The sequence below is a fragment of the Phragmites australis genome, chromosome 15 (genome assembly GCF_958298935.1).
Source record: "Phragmites australis chromosome 15, lpPhrAust1.1, whole genome shotgun sequence".
NCBI classification, from domain to species: domain Eukaryota; kingdom Viridiplantae; phylum Streptophyta; class Magnoliopsida; order Poales; family Poaceae; genus Phragmites; species Phragmites australis.
Genome location: NC_084935.1, coordinates 8,551,452 through 8,577,855, shown reverse-complemented (window position 1 = coordinate 8,577,855; position 26,404 = coordinate 8,551,452). Strand labels below are relative to the sequence as shown.

At 44.9% G+C, this 26,404-nt stretch overlaps 2 protein-coding genes and 2 non-coding genes across 4 annotated transcripts; 2 read left to right on the top strand and 2 right to left on the bottom strand.

Annotated features, from left to right (window-relative positions):
- Positions 1-2,024: 2,024 nt before the first annotated feature.
- LOC133894107 (5S ribosomal RNA) lies at positions 2,025-2,143 on the bottom strand. The gene has a single exon (XR_009904924.1). It is a non-coding gene; the product is annotated as a 5S ribosomal RNA (ribosomal RNA).
- A 217-nt stretch (positions 2,144-2,360) lies between these two features.
- Positions 2,361-2,479, bottom strand: LOC133894189 (5S ribosomal RNA). The gene has a single exon (XR_009905002.1). It is a non-coding gene; the product is annotated as a 5S ribosomal RNA (ribosomal RNA).
- A 7,163-nt stretch (positions 2,480-9,642) lies between these two features.
- LOC133892416 (cysteine-rich receptor-like protein kinase 6) lies at positions 9,643-17,928 on the top strand. The gene is made up of 7 exons (XM_062333175.1): positions 9,643-10,489; positions 15,752-15,877; positions 16,466-16,596; positions 16,674-16,884; positions 16,960-17,197; positions 17,279-17,429; positions 17,498-17,928. The coding sequence occupies exons 1-7, from the start codon at positions 9,688-9,690 to the stop codon at positions 17,819-17,821; spliced, it is 1,983 nt and encodes a 660-aa protein (XP_062189159.1). The 5' UTR covers positions 9,643-9,687; the 3' UTR covers positions 17,822-17,928.
- LOC133892415 (putative cysteine-rich receptor-like protein kinase 20) lies at positions 17,794-24,581 on the top strand. Its single transcript, XM_062333174.1, has 8 exons — positions 17,794-17,869; positions 20,892-22,181; positions 22,477-22,587; positions 22,701-22,891; positions 23,010-23,220; positions 23,329-23,566; positions 23,710-23,863; positions 23,968-24,581. Exons 2-8 carry the CDS (start codon positions 21,320-21,322, stop codon positions 24,307-24,309), a joined length of 2,109 nt encoding a protein of 702 aa, XP_062189158.1. The 5' UTR covers positions 17,794-17,869; positions 20,892-21,319; the 3' UTR covers positions 24,310-24,581.
- Positions 24,582-26,404: the final 1,823 nt, after the last annotated feature.

Below are 26,404 nucleotides of genomic sequence, written 5' to 3'. Positions count from 1 at the left end.
GGAGACCGAGCCTTTGGGAGGCTGAGCCTCCAGGAGGCAGGATTCCAAAAGGCTGGGGTTTCAGGAGGCCGAGGCCTCGGGAGATCGAGCCTTTAGGAGGCTGAGCCTTCGGGAGGCAGGACCTCGGAAGGCTGGGGCTTCGGGAGGCCGAGGCTTTGGGAGACCGAGCCTTTGGGAGGCTGAGCCTTCGGGAGGCAGGACTCCGGAAGGCCGAGGCATCAGGAGGAGGAGGCATTGAGAGGCCGAGCCTTTGGGAGGCCGGGCTGGTTAAGCCAAGGGGTCGTCGGGGGTCCTTAATAAAGACCCCCAACACTGTGCAACATAGAACCCACAGAGATTAGTGCCCTGCGGCAGCCTATGAAACTGTAGAAATTTGTGCACGGTACATTTAGTTCTATGGAATGCTTATTATAACGATAAATTGATGTACGACGGAGAAATTATTACCGAGAACTTATGTTGGTGGGTCGCTGAGGGTTTATCTCTCTGTACAATCCGCCCATCAAAATATACTTCGTGAACACCCTTGTCAACAAATATGTCAAATCTGAATACCTATCTGGGTCGTAGTACATCGAGTCGACATATATGCAGTGTTGATTATGTGTATAGATACAAACTAACTAGCATCCAATGGTCTCGGTAGTTGTACGGTAGAATAATAAGGTCTGTTGATCCACATAGAAAGACTATGTCCATCGCGATGTATTTTTTGACCTCTCCCGGAGACCAAGTGATCGTTGACCCACATACGACCTGTGGGTTGAGGAATCCAATTCTCGGATTCTCTCTCCTGGCTTCTTGAATCATAAGTCTACACATAAGAGTAATATAGATGAATGAACGTATCAATGAGTTAGGTGGTTCATTAAGCATAGACTGTGATTAATAACACTTAAAGTGTCCATCATCTCACTAGACCGACGTCCAGCTTATCAAGACAGTAGAGGAGGAATAAATCCTCGAAGGTCACGAGGAAGGATCCAACTGGTTTTAGAAAATGTTGCCGCTTGTACTTGGCGCTGAAACAAGGAGAAAGTTGTTTCTCCTCATGGAATCGCTTCATGTATAGGTCATGCAGAATCATACTTGCCCAGCCCAATTGCTCCAATGCTTTCTTGCTTAGTAATGGTTGGCCTGCCACGTAGATGTTTGATAGAGATTTTTCTTCTACCTGCTTGCCCTTATCCTTCTGTTTGTTGGCTTTGCGCTTTCCGAGAGGTGCCATTTTGGTGGACTATTAGCCAGTTTTGCTAGACAATTGTTGTTGCTCATGTAGTATAGAAGGAGATTTGACCTTCAGCGGAGTACGATGAGAAGAGAAGTCGCTGCCGTCGCGTACTGGAGATAGAGGCTGCGGGGACGGTGTAGGGGCAACTAGTGTTATAAACTTCTTCGACCATTGGATGAAGGAGTGGACGGCCTCCCCAAGTGTCCTGATGTTGTCGTCTAGGGGAATAGGAAGTGGGAGGAACGTGCAATTCCTATATACCATGTTCACTGACACCCTAGCGTAATCAGGCTTTAGCGGAAGTCCATGGATCTTCTATTTCCCGCCACATGGGAACGCCAATGCCGTGCTTTGACTTTAGCATGATCCATTGCTACTCCTTCTGTTATTGTATGTCTAAGAAAAGCAACTTCCTTTAACCAAAATTTACACTTGCTGAATTTAGTATAAAGCTCATGGGCTCTTAACCTTTCCAAGACTATTCTTAGGATGGCAAGGGACGATGTAAGACTAGGTGAAACAGGAACGCCATTGACGAATCGGAGGCAAGAGGTAAAAAAAAATGTAATGTTGTGCAGCGAAGACCATTCAAGGAGGGATTGCAAGCTTTACATAGTGGCACGCCTTTCGCGCCACCTCCCCCGCCCCCGCCCGCTTCCCGACTCGTGTGGGCCCCACGTCTTGCGGGGTGTCACCCCGCTTCCGGTGCACCGCCGAAGTCTCGCTGTGATTCGGTTGCACAAAAAAAAAACACAACGAAACGGATGAACACGAGGAAAAATTAAGCAAAAGGGGAATGCAACACGAGGACTTCCCAGGAGGTCACCCATCGTAGTACTACTCTCGCCCAAGCACGCTTAACTTCAGAGTTCTGATGGGATCCGGTGCTTTAGTGCTGGTATGATAGCATCCACATACTCCACCTCCTCCTCCCCCTTATGCACGCCTTTCGCGCCGCCTCCCCCGCCCCTGCCCGCTTCCCAGTGTGCATGGGCCCCACATCCTGCGGGGTGTCGCCCAGCTTCCCGGTGCACCGCCGAAGTCTCGCCGCGATTCGGTTGTGCAAAAAAATAAAAATAAAATAAACACGACGAAACGGATGAACGTGAGGAAAAATTAAGAAAAAAGGGGAATGCAATACGAGGACTTCCTAAGAGGTCACCTATCCTAGTACTACTCTTGTCCAAACATGCTTAACTTCGGAGTTCTAATGAGATCCGGTGCTTTAGTGCTGGTATGATGGCATCCGACATACTCTGCCTCCTCCTCCCCCTTATGCACGCCTTTCGTGCCGCCTCCCCCGCCCCCGCCTGCTTCCCGGAGCGTGTGGGCCCCACGTCCTGCGGGGTGTCACCCCGCTTCCTGTAGAAGATGAGAGTCCATGCGTCGTGTTCCAATGCGCAAGCCTGACAAGAACAAGCAAACTGGTTTGAGCACTTGATTTGTACCTTTCCAATATAGATTATGTTTTCATTGTTATATTCAAACAATATTTGTTTTTATGTATCGGACTATAATAATATGTGTTAGACTATGTATATTTTTATATGTTAGATTGTAATAATATGTGTTGAACTATAATAGTATGTGTTGGACTATGTTTGTTTTATGTGTGGGACTATATGATATTTGTTGGACTATGTATGCTTTTATGAGTGATTCGCGATTTTGCCATGATTCATCTTGTATTGTTGCATTTTGTAAGATCTCATGTTATTACTTTGTTAATCATTCATCGCAGGTATGGTAGACCTATAGCTGATTAATCTAGTGATCGATGGTAAGCATCAATAGCATCTACGAGATGGCGCCTTATCTCCCATTCTTCAACTCCGAACAATGGACCACTACTGACCCTTAGACCCACGGTGGATATCCATGCAAATAATTGTTACATGTGTTCCATAGAATTAGTGATATAAGTACTAGTTATTAATTAGTTTCACCACAGGTTGAGAGCTCATGAGTTGCTACCATTCGCGAGACTGGTGGTGCCAACTCGGGATCTGTGCTAGGTATGTTCTATCATTTCAAAAAAAAAAATACTTACCTTGTTTTCATGTTTTTGGCTCTTAAAATTAGCATTTGTAATTACAGGTGTATAGTGGCAGTCGGGGACCTTCTTACCTTCTCTTTCTCCTTCGTCGTGGACCTATGGCTACAGTCCAAATGCCTGGTGCCTCCAATCACTCAGGGCTTCTCTCACATGCCTGAATTGCCGCATCCTACGCAGCCTACTCAGGAGGACACGATCACCCTGGAGTATGTGGCTCACCCTAGATAGACCACTTGATGTATCTAATGGACCAAATATGTCACTGAGGTAGAGGAGGTGCGCTTTGATATTTTTGTACTTAGACATATATTTGTATCGCTACGGTTTAGAACTTGTACTCCATACTATTATTGTGTTATTTGCATGATACTCTCCTTCTTTGTCTATGCATTTCCACTAATTCATTTGTGATTCCCTTTTCATTTATGACTTGGTACTAGACCTCAACACACCATGGGTTCCACACAACAATCGTAACTTTTTTAAACAACCAACAGTTACGATGGCTTGTATGGTACACTTCCCAACTAACCAAGCAAGGTACTGCCTCTAAACCTAACATGTCTTAGGGAATATAAAGAACACGATTACAATTGCTACTCTACTAAGTGCAATATGGGTACTTTCTCTTCCTCGCAGCATTTGGTCTAGCTTCCCACGCCCAATGTGACCTCTCGTGCTTCCTCTCCCTCTCCGCCTCATGTGCCTCATCATCCCAGCATGCCTGCTCCTCTCTTAGCTTCCTCTGCTCCTCCTTCATGCATTTCCACTCAGCCTCACTACTCACATTTGCTTCCATTTGATTGCATCATCTCAATGCCGCATGATTCTCATTGCGTAGGAGGAATACATCTGCTTGCGACTGCTCGATATCCATCCATGGTATGAACTCACAGAGAGGTGAAGGAGACTACCAACAGAGATAAGAATGGTTAGTGATAATTGACCGACAGTTATAATGTAGTTTGTCCACAAGTATTTATTAAGTGGTAGCCACCATGAATTCCGCCTTTCGATGGGTCATACTCGCAGTTCGGACACATGAAGAACCTCTTTCCAAAGGTGTCTAAGAAGTTGTTATACTTCTTCAGCCTACAAAAATCTTCACACAAGCACATCGGCACTTTCACTCTAACAGGCATAGGAACTGACAAATATTTCTTTAGGAGGGGATCAAAGGCCATTTTAAGGGGAGTAGAACTTGCGATTGGATTTGTTCTACAAGTGGCATCATGCACTTCTATTTATACACAAAATCTGTACATATCTAAAAACCCATGCCAATTGCCGACACAATCTCTGTCGGCAGACGAGCTACTGATAGGGTCCTGTTAGTAGGCGAAAAGTTGACATGATACTAATTTTCCAATTTTCCAAAAATGCATACTATTTTTGCAATTTTCTATTAAATTAATATTTTTTTTTTTTTAAACCTCAACTTTCCTCGATCGGGTTGCAGGTAGTAGGGTGCCGTTCGGAGCAGCCATGTCGCCACCACCTTGACGTCTTGAGATACAGAGCTTAAATTCAAAGACGGGAGAGAAGGGAACGGAACTGAAGGTAGCAGGAAAGGAAGAGGAAAATGAAGAAAGGTGAACAGCATTTTGTAAAAAGTGGGAATGGTAGAGGCAAATAGACAATATTTTGCTTTTACGAACTAACTAATTTACAGATAGCTGTGGGTGCCCTGTCAACCGTTACTTCTTGGCAGGAATGCCCGATCTGCAACCAAACTGCTCGACCGGTTTCTCTTCTATTATTAGCTCACCTAGGCTCGGTCCTGATATTTCGGTGGTTCGGAACGAGATTAAAAATGAGATCCTATTATTAAATATAAATCGTTCGAATCTAATTTTGCAGTTTGCTTTTAAACCGATATACATAGTATACATATACATATGGGGCCTTTAAATTTTGGGAGCTTGGGACGGTCACCCTGCTCGACCCCACCGGACCGGCCCTGAGCTCACTCAAGCCCGATCCTGACATTTCGGTGGCCCGGAGCAAGATTAAAAATGAGGCTCCATTATTAAATATAAATCGTTCAAATCTAATTTTTTCAGTTTGCTTTTAGGCCATTATACATAATATACATATACATATGGGGCCTCTGAATTTTGATGAAGCAAGCTACAGCATGCGAGGCAAGCATTTGACTGGATCTGCCACTCTGGCCGCTTTAGTTTTCTTTTCGAGTTAAAGGTGGCGGTTTTTAGTTCAAAGTTCCTGTATTTAGTTCAGGTTCTTGAATTTTCGAGTTAAAAAATATTGGATTGGGTTTAAGGTTCATTACTTTTGAGTCAAAATTAATTACAAGTGGGAAGTTTAGACTCGAAAAGACATGGGCAGTTAGAATCTTGAGTTGGAAGTTCAAATCTAATTGAAACCCTGTTGTTGGGGTCGCAAATTACAGAGCTTTGTAATGGTCAACCACAAATTACAAATCTCATTCCTTTGTTTAGATTAAATGGACCACGTCGCGCACAGGACCACATGCACAGTACACTCACCATACCACTTCTATCACACGCCTATAAATAAAATCACTAAAATCACTTGTATATGTGCATGTAAGTACCACCAAAATTTGAATCACGATGAAGTCGTATCCTAAAACCTCTGTCACCGCACCCAAAGAGTTGTACCAGAGAGTTGTTTGTGGCTTCACAGTAGTTATCCCACCAAACTAAGACTGTACCAGAGAGCTTATGAGATGCTAGGCGAACTCTATCCCCTCCTACGCAGTTGATAGCATCAAAGTTCCTTTGGATGTCCCTTAACCAATCACCGCCATCCATGGAGTCATCTAACCCTTCAAAGATGGGTGGTTTGATCCTGACAAACTAAACCATCTTGTTGGTTAGTCCTGGTGCTTGTTATCGAGGTTGGTTGATTCCTCATGCCAAGGCAGCCAACAGATGAGTCTATTGTGCCATAACTGCCACCAAGTCATTAGCAGGGGAGTCAGGTAATTCTTGATCATTCTCAGCTCCTCCTTGGTTTTTTGCTTCACTTTCTCCCTAATTCTCCCCTTCTTCGCTATGAATCTCTGCTTGATGCTGGCAACGTTGCCGGATCCTGATGGAGCATTTGGGCGCCATCTGCTTTAAGAGAGGAGAGGAGAAGCATAAGCTGAGAGCAGAGACTAGGGTGTTTTGGTTTGTTATTCTTTTAAAGAAATATCACAAGGCTTTAAGCCTTGCTTGCACATAAGGGGAAATTCACTCAAATCAAACCACACAAAAATACTAGCACAACAAGCTCATTGCAATGGAGGGAAGGGTACAGCACTGGCGGTTACTACATGAGCAACCTTCGAGATCTTCCTTTTGATGCTTCCCATGTGGCAGATAGGGATTCCTTCAAGTACCAGGCATCCTCCTACTCCAGGGATGTGGAGGGTCCTCCTATTGGCACGACAAGTGAGGTAGGCTTCACCGATCAACCTATTGTGGCGTTCTTCTTCTACCTTCACTGCTTCTTCAGCTGCTACGATGTGGCTTTCGGCTTCTACAGCTTGGGCTCTGGCTTCAGTGAGTTGGACATGTAGGGACCTCCCACGTGTCTCTACTTCTTTGGCACGACATATGCATCCTCTTAACTCTGCCGCCTACAGGTCATACAGCTCATCCACAGCTAACCGGTATTGCGTCATGGCCACCACAGTCGGATCACTTTCTCGCATCCCTAGGCCCTTTAAAGTCATTATCAGTGCCACCCAAGTGGGGTGATTTCTCTCCATCAGGGGAAAGAATCTCATTGTCATACAGCCAATGGGCTTCTCGTAGATTTGGCATAGGTGTCGTATGTGATTTCTCCTTGGTGCTTAAAACTTTATTATATTAGTCTCTGGATCAGTCACTGGTAAATACAAGTCTTACAACATGTGATACCATAATCATACAATAAAGGGAGTGGTGAAATAAATCCACCAAGCTTGTAATATATAAAGGGATCCGCAAAGGCTCGTGACCAACATAGTCCACAACACTAGAGGGCATAGCAGGATCAGCATGGGAACATGCTACTCCATAGGCAACTTAGGTGTGGACGCGACCAAGACTTAATCATTAGCCTCACCGTCTGTGTCGATGAACTCTGGGTCTTTCTCTGAAAACATAAGCAAGGGTGAGTATAGACGTACTCAACAAGTCTCTACCCTTTCCCTACATCACGAGGTATAAATACATACATATAGTATTGACAAGGATACGACTATAAGTTCAATTTTATGGAAATACTAAGTTTACATGTGCAAGGATTTATTTTCTAAGACGGCTTTTGTGAAACACCATATCATCAATATTAAATGAAGGAGGAGTTCGACCGTGGTAGAAGGTCACCAGGGCCCAAGTTTTAATGTTGCCGGACACTCTATCCACAACAACCCACGACATACTGCCAGACCTATTTTCCAAAAATGGGCACACCTTGCCCACTCGCACTCCAAGAAGCACGCAACCCATGCTAGTTGTTGTGACCGAACCTAGTTCGTCCGTGACTGTGATCATGGCTATTCGAATAGTTTTACCTCTGCAGAGTGGTACACTTCACCCACAACCTGAGTTTGGCAATATACCATCATCATGGTAGTGCGACTCAACAAAGCCATTACCCATCTGAGCATCATCCCAGTAGTCGCCTACGAGTGTTAATCAGGGGTTCCAAACCTATACTAGGCCTTCAACTGGGTCGATAAGCCTGCACCTACTTGCACCTACTCCATGGTCTCCCGTTACACTCCTACCTCCGGACGACCAGTGGACTAGCCGATGGGGTTTAGACTAAGCCCTGCCACATACAGGATCAAGTGACTATTTTGTGAAGACTAGAAAAGATGTCACATCAACTTGGTCCTTAATCGAGCCAAGGCAAGTATCTTGACAATAAGCCTGCCACATAGGCATCACTTAGACTCCCAATGCATTATCGACGGGAACCCTAATTTGCCCACGCTCTATCAGGTTCTCTTCGGTTCTGAACTATCCGATAAGTCTTCCCATCCTGATAACTCACACAACATCAATGCACGTTTTGTAAAACTAATTATGATTAAACATGAAATGGCAGTGAAGTACACAGTCCTAAGCATACTAGTAACAGGATGTTTGTCTTAGCGTAATTAAATTTGTCAAGATGAATATCTTAGGGTTACCCAGGTTATACTGAAGTCAAAAGCATTCAGGCTGGCTAATCTGAAATAGAACATAACTAAATCAACAATCAAATTATGCCAATATCATGCAATTATTTTTTAGAAGATAGCTACTATGGATTGTGGTGATAAAATTTAGGTTCAATATGATCAATGAGAGAATGGATTGAAGCTTGCCTCCGCTGGTTCTGTTTGAAGTCCCGTGTTCCCAGCTCCTCCTCCTCCTCCCTGAACTCTCCGTCTTCTATTACATTTTACATAAAATGATCATTTGAATTACAACTTTAAACTATTAAATGTATACAAAGTGCAACGAACTTATACATTAATCAAATTATATTATCTCTTTTGCAGACTTTTGGCTTCATTTTCTAATAATGGCAGATGCAGATAATAGAGAAGCAAATATAGAGATATTTTGGGTTTAGTTTTTGTAACTGTAATGATAGATAATTTATAAGTATGTATAGGAACACTTTTGTTTCTTTTTTTCTCTAGTAATTTTTAGATTCAACCTGTAAACCCAGGTGCTCACTTATTCGTGATTAGAAGGAACTGAGCTAGCACTAAGTTCAAGTCATCTTCAACTTAAATTTAGATAATTATTTTTTTCACAGTACTGTCACCTAATTTTTTCAGGTTGGAGTTTTTTTTAATACGTGAGTAAAATGAGTACTAGTCAACATTGTCCCGGTCCCGGTCAGGCGCCGGGTCTCCTTTTCTCACAGAAACACAGAAGATCTCTTAGGGGCCGTTTGGATGCAAGAAACGTTTCTGATTCTCTGGTGATTCTCCAGAATCTCTGCCAAACATGCTAAAACATGAAACGTTTCATCTTGAATCACCTGAAACGTTTCTAATTTTTAACACTACGAGCAGAATCACTCAAAAGGGTGTTTCACTCGTTTCGATTCACTTTCTTCTCATTTTTCTTCAAGAATCAGAATCTAGAATCCCTGCCAAACATTTTCAAAAAAGTAAGGAAGAATCACCAGAGAAACGTTTCCAAAGAGAAACCGGATCAAAAACATTTCTAAGAGAATCTAGAGTCCTATCAAACGAGCCCTTAGTTTTCTTTTATTTTGAAATGAATGATCTCCTAGTATCATTAAACACTACTAACAAGTTGACAAGGTCAGGTTACCAAAAAAAAAAAGGAAACGCGTTTTCAGTGCCTGCCAAGCCATCATAAAAGGCCAAAACGCTCTTGTTTCCTATTCTGCAGTTCCACACACTGGCGCGTTCATGATCTCTCACAAGCTCTCCTCCTACCTCTCCGTCACCATACTCATTTGCTTCTTCCTTGCGCCGCTCGCCTCTTGCGACATGTTATGGCAAGACTGTGTGGATAACTGGAACTACACGGTGAACAGCACCTACCAATCCAATCTAAAGCACCTCTCCACCACCCTCCCAAAGAAGGCTTCCTCATCTCCCACACTCTTCGCCACGGACTCTGCCGGCACTGTCCCGGACACCGTCTACGCTCTCACGCTCTGCCGTGGTGATGCCAACGCCTCGATCTGCGCCGCCTGCGTTACCAACGCCTTCCAGGACGCGCAGCAGGTGTGCGCGTACAGCATGGACGTGACCGTCTACTACGACCCCTGCTACCTCCGCTTCTCCAACCAGAATTTCATGGCCTCCGTCATCAACAGCAAGCAGCACATCATGCCCAACGGGGAGAACGCGACCTCACCCGCGGCCGCGTTCGACTCCGCCGTGGGTGTTCTTCTAAACGCTGTGGTGGATTACGCGGTGCTGAACTCGTCCTCGCGGTTCGGCACCGGAGTGGAGGACTTCGACAAGAGCAACCCAAGCATCTATGCGCTAGCACAGTGCACGCCGGACATGTCGCCGGACGACTGCCGGGCCTGCCTCGATCAAATAGTGAAGGTGATGCCGAAGCATTTCAGCGGCAGGCAGGGAGGGAGGATTCTGGGGTTGCGATGCAACTACCGGTTTGAGCTATATCCTCCCTTCTCCGGCAGTCCGATTCTGCACCTCCCAGCCCCGGGCCCGGTTGTCACACCATCGGTGGACGGAGGTGAGTTCAAGATTCAACGAGAAAAGCAACTTCCAATAACAAAGGGTCATCTCATGTGGGAAAAATTAACGGTATTGCTATAACTTGCCCGGTGATTTCTCACTCAGATCGCACGATTCTCTCACTCAACCATGTGAACATGCCGACGTTAGGGTTGATCGGGGTTGCTGGAGCTTCGGTGTCCGACGGGCTTAGAAAAGGGGTTTGGAGGAGGGAACTAGGCCAGGCGGTGGCGGCGGGAGAGACGGTCGTGGGTGGCGGGAGACAACCGGTGGACTAGGTCGGAGCGAGGGTGTATGAGCCCACGGGTTAGCGCGGCGGGGGCGGTGGAGGCGGACCCGGCGGCGGGGACAGCGTCAGGACCGGTCGAAGGAGGGTGGGAGGCGGGGAAGCGGGCAAGCGCAAACGGCGGGAGGCGGGGGTTGTTCGGAGGTTGAAGATGATGTCGAATCATCTGATCACAAGATCCAACGGTAAGGAATTCGTGTGAGGGGAGGCAATTTTTTGCCCGAGTGAGTCATAGACAACGCCAAAATTAAGGGTTCCGATGTAAATAAGAATTACAATCTGATTGAAAAGTTTCATTTTAAATTTAGGACTCCATCCAAATAAAAATTCTTTGTTAGGTGGCACCCCCAATACCTATGGCCCGTAAGGATGTGCCTGAACCACTAGCGAAAAACAAATATTGTCCACATCATTCTCTGTGATAGAGAAAACCACCTCTAATCTACCACAGGATCGGAGGTCCCAATAGATCATCTTTTAGGGGGGTAAATAGATGAACAACCAGAGGTAAGTAGGCATTAACCATTGGTTTTTTTTTTTCATGTACTTGCTTTCTCTAGCGGTTCATGCACATCCTTACGGGATTGGGGGTGCCCCCTAACAAAGAATTTTTATTTGGATGGAATCCTAAAATTTAAAGTGAAACTTTGGATGTGGTTTGTCCATCATACGGGAGTATTCACTACTATAAAAATAGTTATTAGTGTTGGTTAAAAATGCTATGAGTAGTGATCTTTGAACCGGTACTGATTTCTCGTACTGATAGTCACAGACTATTTTTGTTGTTTTATGAACCGGCACTGATAATGACTATCAGTACCGGTCTATAACAAAGAACTGACATTGATGCTGAGACTATCAGTGTCGGTCCGTAAGAATGAATCGGTACTGATAGTCTGAGTATCAGTGTTGGCTAGTATGACAAGCTGTCATTGATATTTTTGTAGACACAAATAAATTATGAATTCAATAATACAACATTCGAAATCCCATCTCAAATTTGTATTAAAATATATGTAGACATTCATCACACGAAGATATATACATATGTATCATAAATAGTTCATGCACATCTACACATAATCATGAGTTCATCAACATCTACACATAAGTATTATCATAGTTCACATCATAGGGTAAACACATTTCAAATGCACTCATCTCTGATTCTATGATACACGTCAAATCATATAGTCTTCACAATTGACATCTATGATATCAACTCCATATATCTCTTTCAAATGGCGTAGTGCATAAACGAGCGTACTATCTCGAGCAAGAAAAGGCAGATCCATCATAGTTCCATAAACAACGAAACCTCCTCCACCGAACTCCATATAAGCCTGATACCTACCTTGATGAACTCTCTTGACTTTCAGGCCAATCATTGTGAAACCCAGCTACTCCATGACATAATATAATAGTGAACCCAAGCTAACATCCAAATGCATCATATTGTTTCAGTAAAAATCCTACAGGCAAAGAGCATGAATATGACGAGAAAATTTGATAATATATGAACCAATACTATAGACTAAAATTTGTGGCATCAACCATATCAAGTGTATGTAACTGCGATAGACTGATAGTCATTGAAGCCACATCCTCCATATTCTGCTCAAGCACTTTCAATTTGAAATAGTTATAGTCAGGTAAAATGTACCCAACTTGATCCTCAGTCTCTTGCGAAACCACTGCCACTGCATTTTTTGAGCCATATGGATCTTAGGTGATTGGATGTTAGAGACAACAATATTGATAGATTCTTCATTTGCCGACATCTGAAAACTAATTGATATCTTACTTGTGCCACTATCACCTATAGTGGTAGTCACAACAAGTTGTGTACAACCCTCTATATGAGCAATCATTCCATTTAACCAAACTAGAGGAGGAATCACCTACATCAATACATGCATATCTTTAACAACTACACATTTTTCAATTATGAGTTATCCAACCAAAATAGATGTAAGGTATACCATTTTGATCATCCCTGAGAACACTGGGAATGACGAGATGTTGAGTTAGTAGAAGAATATGCCGATAGGACGCAAGGAGGGGGCCACCATGCGGTGGGATGTAGATGCTACTTTGGATGCATCTATGATATCTTCTAGATCCACGCGGCATCTACAAAAAGTAAGGTATATGTAAACCAACAAATTTTACTTCTCTGAAGGCTGGCCCAAGGGCACGGTATATGTAAACCAAAATGCTCACTTTCGTTCTTCAACAAACCAAGAGCACAATTGAACTAATGCTATGCGCAAATCATCAGTTCCTTCAACCATCAAATTGTCGTCTGATTACACAACAAAGTAACCACATTTTTTACCGAATCAAAGCAAAGTAACTACATTTCGATACCAAAGTTCTCCCAAATCCGGAAAGGATCTCGGTTGGGTGACTCACTAGGCTTGAAGAAGATGGAGAGGCCGAAGTCGATGGCCTTGAGCGGCAAGTTCTCCTTCTTGTTTGCGAAGAGGAAGTTCTCGAGCTCTAGGGAAGAGGATAGGGCTACGAGGCGGCAGAGACGGGAGGGCTTGCGATGCTCCAAGGATGAGGATGGTGCGCGGGTGACAGGGATGAGGACGACGTGTAGGTTCCGGGGAAGAGGACGGTGCAATGTGGGCTTGGGTTTCAGGAAGACAGGCTTTCAGGGACGGTGATGGTTGGGAGGCAGTGTCGGCTCCAGGGACGGCAATGGCGATGGTGACGGGGACACTGTTGGCTCTGGGGACGACAACGTTGGTGAGACAGCGGAAATCAGCAAGCACGCAAGGGAGGAATGAAGAGGTTGTGGCTAAGTGCTGCTTATATAGGGATAAAGTATATGTGCCGGTTGTGGCCTACAACAGATACTAATACTAGAATCAGTGCTGATTGTATAACCCAGCCGACACTGATAGTTGGACTATCAGTGCTGATTTTGAAACCCAGTTAGCACTGATAGTTGGACTATTAGTGTTGTTGTTAAACTTCAGCCGGTACTAATAGTTGGACTTTTCCTAGAACCAGCACTGATATTATTTTCCTTTTTTATAAAATATTTTGTTGTATATCTAGGTATGTAATTTATTTTATATTAGTGTTTATATTAGATCTATAATTTGTGTAGTACTTGATTATTTTTTTTAAGAATTAATTTGTTGTATATTTAGATTTGTAATTTATTGTATATTAGGTAATTAAAGCTTTTTTACTTAATAAAAATTAAGGTATATTTTTAGTAGATACGAATGACATCTATAACTATCAAACAATAGCTTTGATTGTACTAATTACAGCATAAATGATAGCTATAAATTTTTTTAACTTAATACAAATTAAAGTATATTCTTACTTAATACATGTGCTTGAAACAAATTTCAGTAAATTTTGAATTAATTATTACATCAAAGCTGCTTTCAAAATACACATCTAATTTTTTTAAATTACCTCACATCTTATTTGGTTCATGTTAGATGGCCCATCACCTTCTGCGCAAGAGGGTGAGAACGGCATAGTACAAGAACTATACCTTCAGAGAGGGGCGAAAAAGGGTGATCGGTGCTGAGGAAGCTTGGGGAATAGGAAAACGCCTTTTATAGATAGTAGCCTTATTAGTGTCGGTCCGTAATATGAACCGACACTGATACTTATTTTATTACCGGCTCATAGTTACCAGCTGGCACTGAAGTATCTGTGCTGGTTTGTTTTAAGAGCTGGTACTGATACTGAGTATTAATGTCGGTTCAACTCGGCTCAATCGTTGATCAAGTGTGAAAAGTTACGAACTGATACTGATACTTTATCAGTACTAAAATCGGTAGTGATGACGTGGTATTTTTGTTGTAGTGGTTGTACTTGTACCCACTGGAATGTTCCAAAATACTCATCGTATTAGCTAACCCAAGGAATCTGCAAGTGAAAATTGTCCCTCTCCTTCGGTCACAACTCATGCTTACTGCCGTTCAGTCGTGGTATTTTCAGCTCCTCAACCCTTCAGTTTCCACTGTTTGGTCTTGCGGTCCCAACAATGTCAAAGATGATTTCTTTTTTATTCTTCCTTTTAATATCAAGCTATAAATGTATGGTCCTTTGCCACTTGTTGCATCAACTCAGCTCACACACTGAATAAAGTTGTGGCAGCTGCTCGGATATTTATTTTGTGAAAAGTCTAACTGTTGTAGGAACATAGTCTTTACAACTTCAAAACCAACCATACATCCCCTAATAAGTATTACTAACACCGCGCCAAATTGTGGAGTCACCATCGTGGGGGTGGAGTCGCTGGGGTGGCTTGTTTTCGTCTCATTCCTGTCCATCCATGTCGTGGCTCTAGTTAAAAGTTGTTCATTTTCCCGTTCGACATGTGGTCTGTTGGCTTTTCTTTGCTACTCAGAAGTAGAAAATTAAATCAAATAGTTCGCTTCTGAAAATAACTTTTGAGAATTAAAAGCTGACAAAAAATTGTTATTATTATTAGAACTCAGAAGCTGATCTGAAGGAGCTTTTATACCTTATAAAGAATATGTGTTTTGAGGAGTATTATAAATTATATATTTCATCCGTATAAAAGTCAATTCAAAAACAGTTTTTCTATAAACACCTTTTCAACAACAACTTTTAAAAATAGCTTTTGAAAAAACTTCAGCCCAACCAAATATGTCCTAAAACTTTGGTAAAGAGTACAAAGTAAAGAGTTCCAAGGCTAGCTTTAGATATAGTTTTACAATTTTGAACTTGGAGGATATTAGTAAAGGGTTTCGAAGTTGAGGGTGAAAATTAATCCGAGAACTGTTAAGTAGTGAAAGTGGATATTTTAATTACGCCGTGTTGCAGCCATAACATATAGTACTTACAAGATGGAATGCCTGATTCATACCATTCCCGGATAACAAAATATATATGATGCTTAATCTCATGTACATGACAAGATTAAATAAGTACTCCGTACCTATTTACTTATACTGATTGGTCGTTCTACAGGAGGATCGAGAATTAAATCAAGTACTATCCTAGCCATTGCATTGGGTATAGTTTCTTCAGCATTGACTTTCACCTTAGTTTGCTTTTGTGTCTGGAGCAGGAGAAAACAACAAGGATTACTACCATGTAAGTGCACTTGATTCCAAATCATGGGATGAAAGAAAATTGATGCCATATACTTTCATAGTGAGAACCTTCTAGTCCTTTTCTCTTTAGAAAGTGGGATATATGTGTACATATATTATGAAGAAAAGTACTCATCATAAAAAAATAAGTGTCGGATCTACGCTTACGGAGTCTCTAAGACAACTATGGGAATCACTTTTATTGTTACATATTTATAAAACTTAATAAAATCACATTAATAAGATATTACATTAAGATAAATGTCCTCATATCATTCCCATTATTAAATCCAATCTAAATATTCATAAAGATATTTATTGTTAGTCAAAATTAAAATAGTTCAACTACTCTTAATTTTTCCTAGAAGAAGTAAATAAAATAGCAACATGGCAATTAAGTGAAAATTATACAAATATCAGGAGAAATAAATGAACTACACCACATTAATTTTTCATTTAATTTGTTATGATCTCTTGCGACAAAATTGATTTTCTTTTACGAGAAATGACACTGCTTTCATGAAAACCAAGAGTTGCCTATGTTTCTTCATGTTGCATCACAGTTATGGTACTTGTTCTCTTTTCACAGATTTGTCTAACACAGAGAGCATGCAACACATTAATTTACTTGTGCTTGATCTGTCCATACTGAAAGTTGCGACGGAGAACTTTGCTGACAGAAATAAGCTTGGAGAAGGAGGGTTTGGTGCAGTTTACAAGGTGACACTCATGCTATACTTACCCCATTGAAAGACCAAAGCTTGGAAAAATTATTATACACATTTCGACTTCCACAGGGAACTCTTCCTGATGGCCAACAAATAGCAGTAAAGAGGCTCTCACAAGGTTCAACACAAGGAATAAGGGAGCTAAAGAATGAGCTTGTTTTTGTTGCTAAGCTTCATCACAAAAATCTTGTGAGGCTTGTCGGGGTTTGCTTGGAGGAACAAGAGAAAGTTGTTGTCTATGAATACATGCCCAACAGAAGCCTCGATACAATTCTCTTTGGTGAATTTTCATGTTAGTGTAACAATATATTCTATCTTGTCAAATTCCTCTCAATGTTATTTGTTTCTATTGTAGATCCTGAGAAGAGCAAGGACCTTGATTGGGGGAACAGGTTCAAAATAATATGCGGAATTGCCCGAGGTTTACAATATGTTCATGAAGACTCTCAATTGAAGATAATCCACCGAGACCTCAAGGCAAGCAATGTTCTGTTAGACTTGGATTTGAATCCAAAAATTTCAGATTTCGGTTTGGCAAGACTATTCGAAGAAGATCAAACAAGGGATGTTACCAACCGCGTTGTTGGAACATTGTAAGTGAAGTAACCATCATGGACTGATAAAATACAATACAATACAACAATAATACAAGTAATAGTTTGTTCTTGTTGCAGTGGATACATGGCTCCAGAATACGCCATGCGCGGGCATTATTCCATCAAGTCTGACGTGTTTAGCTTTGGCGTTTTAGTTCTAGAGATCATAACAGGAAGAAGAAACTGTGGCTCCTACAATTCCGAGGAGTCCTTTGACCTCTTAACTCTTGTAAGTAGTTACAGCTACACCTTTTATAAACTTCATTGACAGCTAATCTCATTACCGATCTGATGCAGATATGGGAGCACTGGACCAATGGAAGAATTCTGGACATAGTTGATCCGTTCCTTAGCAGTTTCCCTGAAGATCAGGTACTGACATGTGCTCAGGTCGGGATGCTATGTGTTCAAGAGAACCCAACAGATAGACCGACGATGTCAGCGGTGAATGTCATTCTTAGCACAGACGCTTCCTCTCTCCAAGCTCCGTCCAAGCCGGCATTTTGCATTCGGGAGATCAGCACTGATCCAGAGCAATACCAAGCAGTTTCTAGAGCCACCCGCAAGCCAGCAGTTGTGACACCAAACGAGGTGTCGCTCACAGAACTTGAGCCGAGATAAGAACTTGCTTTGAACAGAGGAATTATGAAACAAGTTTTATATTTTTAGGTAAAAAGATTCTTATATCATTAAGCTAATGAAAATATCTTGGTCTCTTCATGACAACATTAATTTGGCCCATCATTATTATAGAAAACAAACCAAAAAGGCAAACTCTGTCCGTCACAAAGGCAACAAAAGCCATGGGAAGAATGAATTTTAACAATAAAAATATGTTTTATTTTAAACACTTAATCTATTGCTAAACCTCTATCCGAACTTTACGAAGATATCCATCGTTGTGATCTCTAACTGACGACATCTTGACCTCATAGTTTTTTTGTCCTCCTTCCACCTTTGAAGAAAAAATTGGTCCTCCTTCCTCCTTTGAAGCGAATCCAATACAGTACCCTGTAAATCATCTACATAGGAGAGAATATATTGTCCTTATCGAAAACGTATCATTTCGGCTAAGCTAGATTGCCCAACAAATGGCTGCGGCTTCTACCAAAATTTATTTTCTTAGCGCCATATTAAGATTATTTAGCCATGAAACAAAAACATATGAGATACGCTAGTTAGGGGTAGTATTCCGTAGGTGATGTGGATTATCTTTCAAATAAATTTTGCTATATTACAATCAAGGAAAAGATGCTGAATAGTCTCATTTGAACTAGAAAGACAACACTTTTTATTCTCATACCAATTTCTTCTTATTAAATTGTCTCCTGATGCGGAGATGCTTGATCTTCCAATGATCAACAAAGTACTAACTGGTGACTACTGAGTAGCTCAGTGTTGGGGAAATATCCTAGTTTACAGATATTACTGAAGAGACATTATAAAGAGCTCATTCAGAGCTTTCAGGCTCCGGATTCATTAAAGAAGCTAAAAGTTTCTGAAGTTGTGGACCCCTCCTGATGCGGGGATGCTCAAAGGATACTTGCCTTCAACAATGGGTTGCTCAAACTCTTCAAAAGTCTGGTCCTGCAAGTTCACGAACTGCTCGTCTCCTATTGCATCCACGAAGACCGGAAATAAGCAAGTACAAATATCTAATAACAGTGCACCAAACAATAGCAATGCGCTATAAAAAGCCTACTAACAGAAAGTACATGTTGCTACGATCGCGCGAGGCAAGAATCGGGTAGAACAGAGCTATGACAAAAAATTTATAAAGGTTTGAAGTTACATAGGTCTTTCTATAAAAGAAAAGAGACTATTTAGTAAAAACAGAAGGTTTAGGAAGACTATTTAGTAAAAACAGAAGGTTTAGGAACTAATTTGTAATAAAATAATAAGTCTAGCGATACAAAAGTAAAAATAGGAAACTCTAAGGGCTTTAGTGTAAAAATAGTAGCTAATAGGGGCATTTTTGTGTAAACAGGAAAAGTCTAGGTACCTAAATGCAAAGTTATCTAATTAAAGAGATTAATAGATTAATTTTAATTATAAAACCCTGATTATTGCCTAATGCTGACGTCATCGCTGACTGGGACTGTTGACTCAGCTTGGGTGGCTGATGCGGTCGACACATGTCGACACGTGGTGCTGACGAGACTACACCATCTAACTGGGATTATGCGCACATGTGGCTGCTTCCTATTGGCTCACAAAGGGGTACATCTCGGGTCTAATCGTGGCCGAACGCTACAGATCGGACGGCCAGGGCGATTGGGGAGGGAGATGGTGGCCAGCGGCGGCTCAAAACTTTACCAGCAATGCACGCGCACGCGCAACAGGGCACCAAACATGATGTGGAAAGGCGCAAAAGAATGAGAAGGCGACAGGGAATCTCACCGAGGGCTTTGCGGTGATCAGAGGCATCTCAGTGGTGGTCGTCGACGTAGAGGAGCCAACGACGATGATCGAAGCTCGACGAGAAGGCGGTTCTGGCGTTGATGATCAGAGCTCGACGGGAAGGCGGTTCTGGTAGCAGGGAGAGGGAGCTAAGGGTCATGAAAGCCTACTAAAGGTCATGCGATGCCAAAGAGAATGTTAGCGGGCTTCGAGGCGCAACTGCGAACTCTAACAACGATTGGCAGCTGCAATGCTCATCGGAGCTCCGTGAGGGATGTCCTGCGGTGACGGAGTGACATCGAGGAGCGACTGAGAAGGTTCCTGTGCTCCTGCAAATCCGATGGCGGCCTTAGACGGGACGGGGAGGGCTCAATCGCGGTGGTCAACAGGCGGTGGAACTTTAGGGCGGCAATGGCGGTAGCAGCTCGGAGGTAGTGGGATTGAGGGGGAAAAGGGGTGTGGTGGGATCGAGGTGGCCTTTATAGGTGTGAGAGCCGAGACGTGGAGGGGAAACGTGCGTCGGCGGTTTCGGGTGACATGATTATAGCATGAGGACGAGGATGATAGGCGGGCCCAACGTGTCTGCGAGAGAGAGAGAGAGGGAGACCGGGCTGGCTTCGGCTGGCTTCAGCCCGTGATGCACGTGAGGGAAAGGTGGGCTGGCCTGATGGAAAATTTGGGGTGTCACACGTGTCGATAGGCAGGGCAGACGGGAACAGATTTGTTGCACTGTAGTAGTAATGAACAGTTCGTGTCATTGTAGTGACTGCAGTATTGTATCACCGTGAACAATACCGGTGGAGTAAAAGCCGATTTGAGTAGAGGCGTGAGGATGACGGGTAGAGGTGACACAAATCAATCTTGGATCAGAAAAACCAACGAGAAACACCAAGAAACGACTGGCGAGAGAAAAATCCGATCAAGAGATCAGAAAAAGACTCTCTAGGGCGGCCGATCAACACGATCAGCAGTGCGAACCCTAGGTATGGGCGGCGCTGCCCCAGGTGGAGATCGATCTCCCCGAGGGCGCACAGTGAGTAAACTGATGGTGGCTAGGGTTTGTGGCTGATAATCAGAACCTAAACTCGTGATACCGTAAAAAAATGAGGTTTGATTAATATGATTGATATATTGCATTGAGCCTCGAGAGGCTAATATACAGAGTACATATAACTTAGATATCAAATAAATAAAATAGAAACTAATCATATTCTACCATAACGACTTGATCCTTATATATCCTATACATATACTCTAATATCTCTAATATGTAATCTTATCGCCCTTGTAGATCTCCTTATCTACAGACTACAGTTCAGTAGTAACTTTGAACCGAACGGCCAAGCAGAAACTAGACCGTGTCCGGCAGCATTCAACATTTCAACCGGTCATAAAAAGCTGCAAAGGCAGGCCACTGTGAAAGTACAAGTGTGCTTACATAGCTGGTGTTGCAAGGGAAGTTTCATTTTCTGCCCGTCGATGTGCCCGGACAACCAATTGTCAACATGAAACAGCAACCAACCTGATGAGCAACCAAAACATCCAGCTCAGCTGCCTGGTTACATATCGCGGCACAAAATTCTATTTTGCCATGCGCTTAGTCGTCGATCGACCACATTCCTCCGGCCTTGCCTTTGACTTTGCGCACGGACTATCTACTTACGCAAGAAAAACAATCGAAAACAAGTCCAATCCTCTCGGTCTCGTCTTGCTTTCACAATGCAACGAAAGCTAGACATGGTTGCCCTCCCCTGCCTCCTCCCAGTGCTCCTATCATTTACGCCGCTGCCGCTCTTCGTCGGCGCCGCCGCGTACTCGGACTACTCGTGCAATGGCACCACGGGCAACTTCACGTCGGGCAGCGCGTTCGGGGACAACCTGGACCGCCTTGTCGCGGCGCTTCCCACCAACGCATCCTCCTCCCCGTCGCTCTTCGCCTCGGCGGCCATCGGAGCCGCACCGGACACGGTCTACGGCCTTGCGCTCTGCCGCGGCGACATCACGGACCCCAGGGTCTGCTCGGCGTGCCTCGGCGACGCGTTCCGGAGGCTGCGGCGGCTCTGCGGCGCGGACAGGGACGCCACGTTCTACCACGACCTGTGCACGGCCCGGTACTCCGGCGGGGACTTCCTAGCGCGGCCCGACGATAACTCCCCCGTGATCAACGCCATGGACGTGAACGGATCGACGTACTACGGGTGGGACGCCCGGAACGCGACGAGCCGGAGCTTGTTCCTGTCGCTGGTGGGCATGCTGTTCGGGGAGATGGCCATGTACGGCGCCTACAACTCCTCTGCGACGCGCCTGTTCGCTAGCGGCGCCATGTACGTCAACCCACAGCTGCCCACGGTGTACGGGTTTGTGCAGTGCACGCCGGACCTCTCGCGGTCGCAGTGCTGGCACTGCTTCCAGGGCGTCCAGGAGCAGAACCGGCAGTGGTACGACGGCCGCGAGGGCGGGCGCATCCTCGGCGTCCGGTGCAGCTTCCGGTACGAGGCGTACCAGTTCTTCGACGGCACGCCGGACGTCAGGATCGGCCTGCGGGACGGCACGTCTTCACCAACGGCTGGAAGCAACAATGGTAAGGGAAAAAAATGACGACCTTTTCTTTCTCCATGCTGGTACCACCTGCAAAGCACACTAATGGCTACTGCTTACGTCACAGAAATTTGTTTCTCCAACTTTGTAGTTTCAAACATATCACTACTTTGCTGTCTCAACAACATACATAGCAGCATGTTCTTAACTTGCAACCTCTCAATTAGTGCGTGTTGCAATTATAGTATTGTTGCTTATTTTCTCTCAAATAGTAGGTGTTGCAATTATAGTATTGAGTATTGACTGTATTGCTGCTTATTTTCTTCTGAATGATGTAGGAAGCAACCACAAAAAGGCCTTAATTGTCGCTCTCGCCGTATCAATCACGGTGTTCTGTGCCATGCTGGTTGCCTGCCTCCTGCTAACCAGAGCGCAAAGAAAAAGAGACGGTACGAAGACGACGGACACCACGAATCTACAAGAAAATCCTCTTTTTTTTTTTTCTCCCAACATTCTCAGCCATAAAAAAATTAGCTTAACTAACGTGAAATCTCCAATCCAGGGAAGACGAAGCTGCAAGTGCAAGCACACTCCCGGAACAGCTCCACGACAGAGGAAGCGCTGAAGCTGTGGCAGATCGAGGAGAGCAGCTCGGAGTTCACGCTGTACGACTTCGCCGACCTGGCGGCTGCGACTGGTGGCTTCTCCGACGAGAACCGGCTCGGCAGAGGCGGGTTCGGACCAGTCTACAAGGCGAGCGCACTGCACGCACGCGACGTTCTCAGTCATTCACGTTGACTGCTTGGTTAACCTGAGCAGTCTCGAGACCGGCTGTCGTCTGACTCTGATTCTGCTGCCTGAATTCCTGCAGGGCAAGCTCGGGGACGGCGCGGAGATCGCGGTGAAGCGGCTGGCGGCGCACTCCGGGCAGGGGCTCGTGGAGTTCAAGAACGAGATCCAGCTGATCGCCAAGCTGCAGCACACCAACCTGGTGCGCCTCGTCGGCTGCTGCGTCCAGGAGGAGGAGAAGCTGCTCGTCTACGAGTACATGCCCAACCGCAGCCTTAACTGCTTCATCTTTGGTACAACCAATCCAAAAACTATTAATGTTAATATCTCTCGCTCTTTTTCATGTGATCCGTGTGCTTTGGACTTTTTGGGCTGATCCTGGGGTTGTTTTTCGCTCGCAGACCAGCAGCGGGGTCCCTTGCTGGACTGGCAGAAACGGCTGCACATAATCGAAGGCATCGCGCAGGGGCTGCTCTACCTGCACAAGCACTCCCGGGTGCGCATCATCCACCGGGATTTGAAGGCCAGCAACATCCTTCTGGACAAGGATCTGAACCCCAAGATCTCGGACTTCGGCATGGCCAGGATCTTCGGCTCCAACATGACAGAAGCCAACACCAACAGGGTCGTCGGCACCTAGTAAGTGTAACAACTTGAACGTTAATTTGTATGCAGTTATGCACATCACTAGCTGTTAGGTCCAGTTTATGCAAGTAATGCCAGAGATCAATGTTCATCGTCGCTAATGGTGTTTCTATCTTGTGACACTTTGATGGTTCAAGTGGCTATATGGCTCCTGAGTACGCTTCGGAGGGCATCTTCTCGGTTAAGTCTGACGTGTACAGCTTCGGCGTGCTGCTGCTGGAGATCATCAGCGGCAAGAGGAACAGCGGCCATCGTCACCACTATGGCGACTTCGTCAATCTACTGGGATACGTAAGTTTGCACTGCTCAATTGCAACTCTGCAACATACAACATCTCTGACAAAGACTGCACGTAGGCTTATCAGATGTGCCGTGTGCTTGATGAATTGAAGCAGGTGTGGCAGCTGTGGAGGGAAGGAAGGGCGTTCGAGCTGGTGGACCCGACGCTGGGCGAGTGCGGCGACGTGGCGAGCATCATGCGGTACGTCAAGGTGGCGCTGCTGTGCGTGCAGGACAGTGCCATGGACCGGCCGACGATGGCGGAAGTGACGGCGATGCTGTCCGCCAGCGACGGCGCCGCGGCGCTCCCGGACCCGGGGCGTCCGCCGCACTTCTCCCTCAGGGTCACCAGCAGCAGCGACGATGACGGTGGGCCAGGAATGCCGACACGGTCGCACTGCACCACGTCGTTCAGCACCAACGACCTCACGATCACCACGATCCAGGAGGGCAGATGACTGATTAGCGACGACGTCTCTTTCTCTCTCTAAATTTGACTTCATTAGCAACGACGTTTTGATCCATCATGATGCATACATGTTTTGATGGAATCGATCGAGCTATGTGAACGATTAGACGATTAGCTGGCGGTTGAGACGAGACGTGTCTTGCGTCCGTAGCTGTCAGACCGTGACGTGTAACATGACAATCTCGTACTTGTGTGTGAATGTGAACCGCTGTACAGACAAATGCTAGAATTGATTAGAGACAACTCGCAGTACTGCTCTTGACGGTGAAACGTCGATGATCTGTATTGGGTGCATTCGCGTCTGTTTAGTAAAACTTTTTTTGATTTAAATTTTTTATAAGGAGTGATTCTTCTTAGAAAGTGATTTTATAGGGAGGTAATAGGACGCATAGGTAAGTGGGTTGTGGAACTAACACCTTTCGCATTGAAGTTTATAACCCATACGACCATCAAGTCGCAGGTCCTCACAGACTTCATAGCCTAATGAACCTCCTCATCTGCAGGGCCCCCAGAGACTCCACTCCAAGATGTATGGATAATATATACAAACGGAGCGTACATGTCCAATGGTGTGGGGGCTGGGGCGGTCCTCATCTCCCTAACTGGCTAGTGAGCAGTCTTCGCTACCCACTTGGAGTTCAAGACAATCAACAACAATGCCGAGTATGAAGCCATCCTTTTCAGGCTCCGCAAGGCTCGAGCTTTAGGGGCCACCAGACTCATCGTCAAAACCAACTTCCAAGATGTTGTTGGGCACGTCGACAAGAGCTTCTAGGCCCAGCATCTATACCTGCTGAACTACCATGAAGCCATCTGCAGAGCCGAAGGGTCCTTCCAAAACATCTCAGTGTGAAGCATACCACGCATAGACAACCACGAGGTCGATGCCTTGGCCAAGGCCATCGTTGGAAGTAAAGTCCTCCCCTCGGGGACCTTCTTCGAGGTCCTCCACAAGACGGTAGCCCGTACATCCAATGATATTGCCACCATCGTCCTACCTATTGGACTCCTGGACAGGAGGGTTTCCCTCCTTTCTTTCCTAAAGGGAACAAAGGAGCCTGACAACCCCGTCGAGCTTTGGCATGTTCAACAGCACGTCAGGGGCTACCTCTTGATCGACGAAGCCCTTTACAAGGCTGGAGTCTACACCACCCTCTTCCGTTGTGTAAACAAGAAGTAGGGGCTGTTCTCCTAAGTGAGATTCATGAGGGGCTCTGTACCACCCACCTCGCACCCCGCACCCTGGTAGGCAAGACACTCCATCAGGGGCTATACTGTCCCACGATCATGAATGATGTGGAGGAACTTATCCGCACCTACCAAGGGTGCAAGTGGATGGGGAGCCAAAGCCATCGGCTTTTGACTCCATTGTAGCCAATCGCTCCTATGTGACCCCTAGCACATTGGGGAATGGACTTGATCGGACTGTTACCTCGCACCAAGGGGAATCTCTGGTATGCGATTGCAGCCTTGGAGTGCTTCTCCAAATGGATCGAGGTCAAGCCCCTCACAGTGATTACATCCAAGAACATCTAGAGATTTTTCTAGAAAAATGTCATATGCCGCTTTGGCGACCCATGGCAACTCACCATCCACAACGGGACGCAGTTCGACTCCGGCCCTTTCCAGGAGTTCTGCGCCGAACTCGGCATCAAGATGTGCTTCGCCATGGTTTGTCACCCACAGTCCAACGAGCTAGTCGAGCACGCCAACGGCAACATCCTCTCAGGACTAAACTGGCGCTTCACCAGCCTCGCAAAAGGCCTATGGGTCAAAGAGCTCCCAAAGATGTTGTGGTCCCTCCGCACCACGGTCACCCGCCCCAATGGGTTTACCCCAGTCCGCCTGCTGTTCAGCAACGAAGCCATGACTTCGATAGAAGTGAAGGGACGCTTAATTCGAGTATAGCTACCAGAGACCACTGAAGAAAGAGAAATATCCCTCGATCTCACAGAGGACACGAGGCTCCAGGCTATACGAAACCTCGACCACTACATCGCTGAAACCAAGGATTCATACAATAATAAGGTTGCTCTGTGAACCTTTAAGCCTGGAGACCTAGTCCTCTGACGCACGTTGGCTCC

Excerpts from the sequence above, each read along its gene's own strand:
- LOC133892416 (XM_062333175.1), top strand. The coding sequence starts at position 9,688 with ATGATCTCTCACAAGCTCTCCTCCTACCTCTCCGTCACCATACTCATT. Across the intron at positions 16,885-16,959 it reads CCTCGATACAATTCTCTTTG|ATCCTGAGAAGAGCAAGGAC; the intron begins GTGAATTTTCAT and ends TTTCTATTGTAG. Across the intron at positions 17,430-17,497 it reads CCTTTGACCTCTTAACTCTT|ATATGGGAGCACTGGACCAA; the intron begins GTAAGTAGTTAC and ends GATCTGATGCAG.
- LOC133892415 (XM_062333174.1), top strand. The coding sequence starts at position 21,320 with ATGCAACGAAAGCTAGACATGGTTGCCCTCCCCTGCCTCCTCCCAGTG. Across the intron at positions 22,182-22,476 it reads AACGGCTGGAAGCAACAATG|GAAGCAACCACAAAAAGGCC; the intron begins GTAAGGGAAAAA and ends TGAATGATGTAG. Across the intron at positions 22,588-22,700 it reads AGCGCAAAGAAAAAGAGACG|GGAAGACGAAGCTGCAAGTG; the intron begins GTACGAAGACGA and ends TCTCCAATCCAG.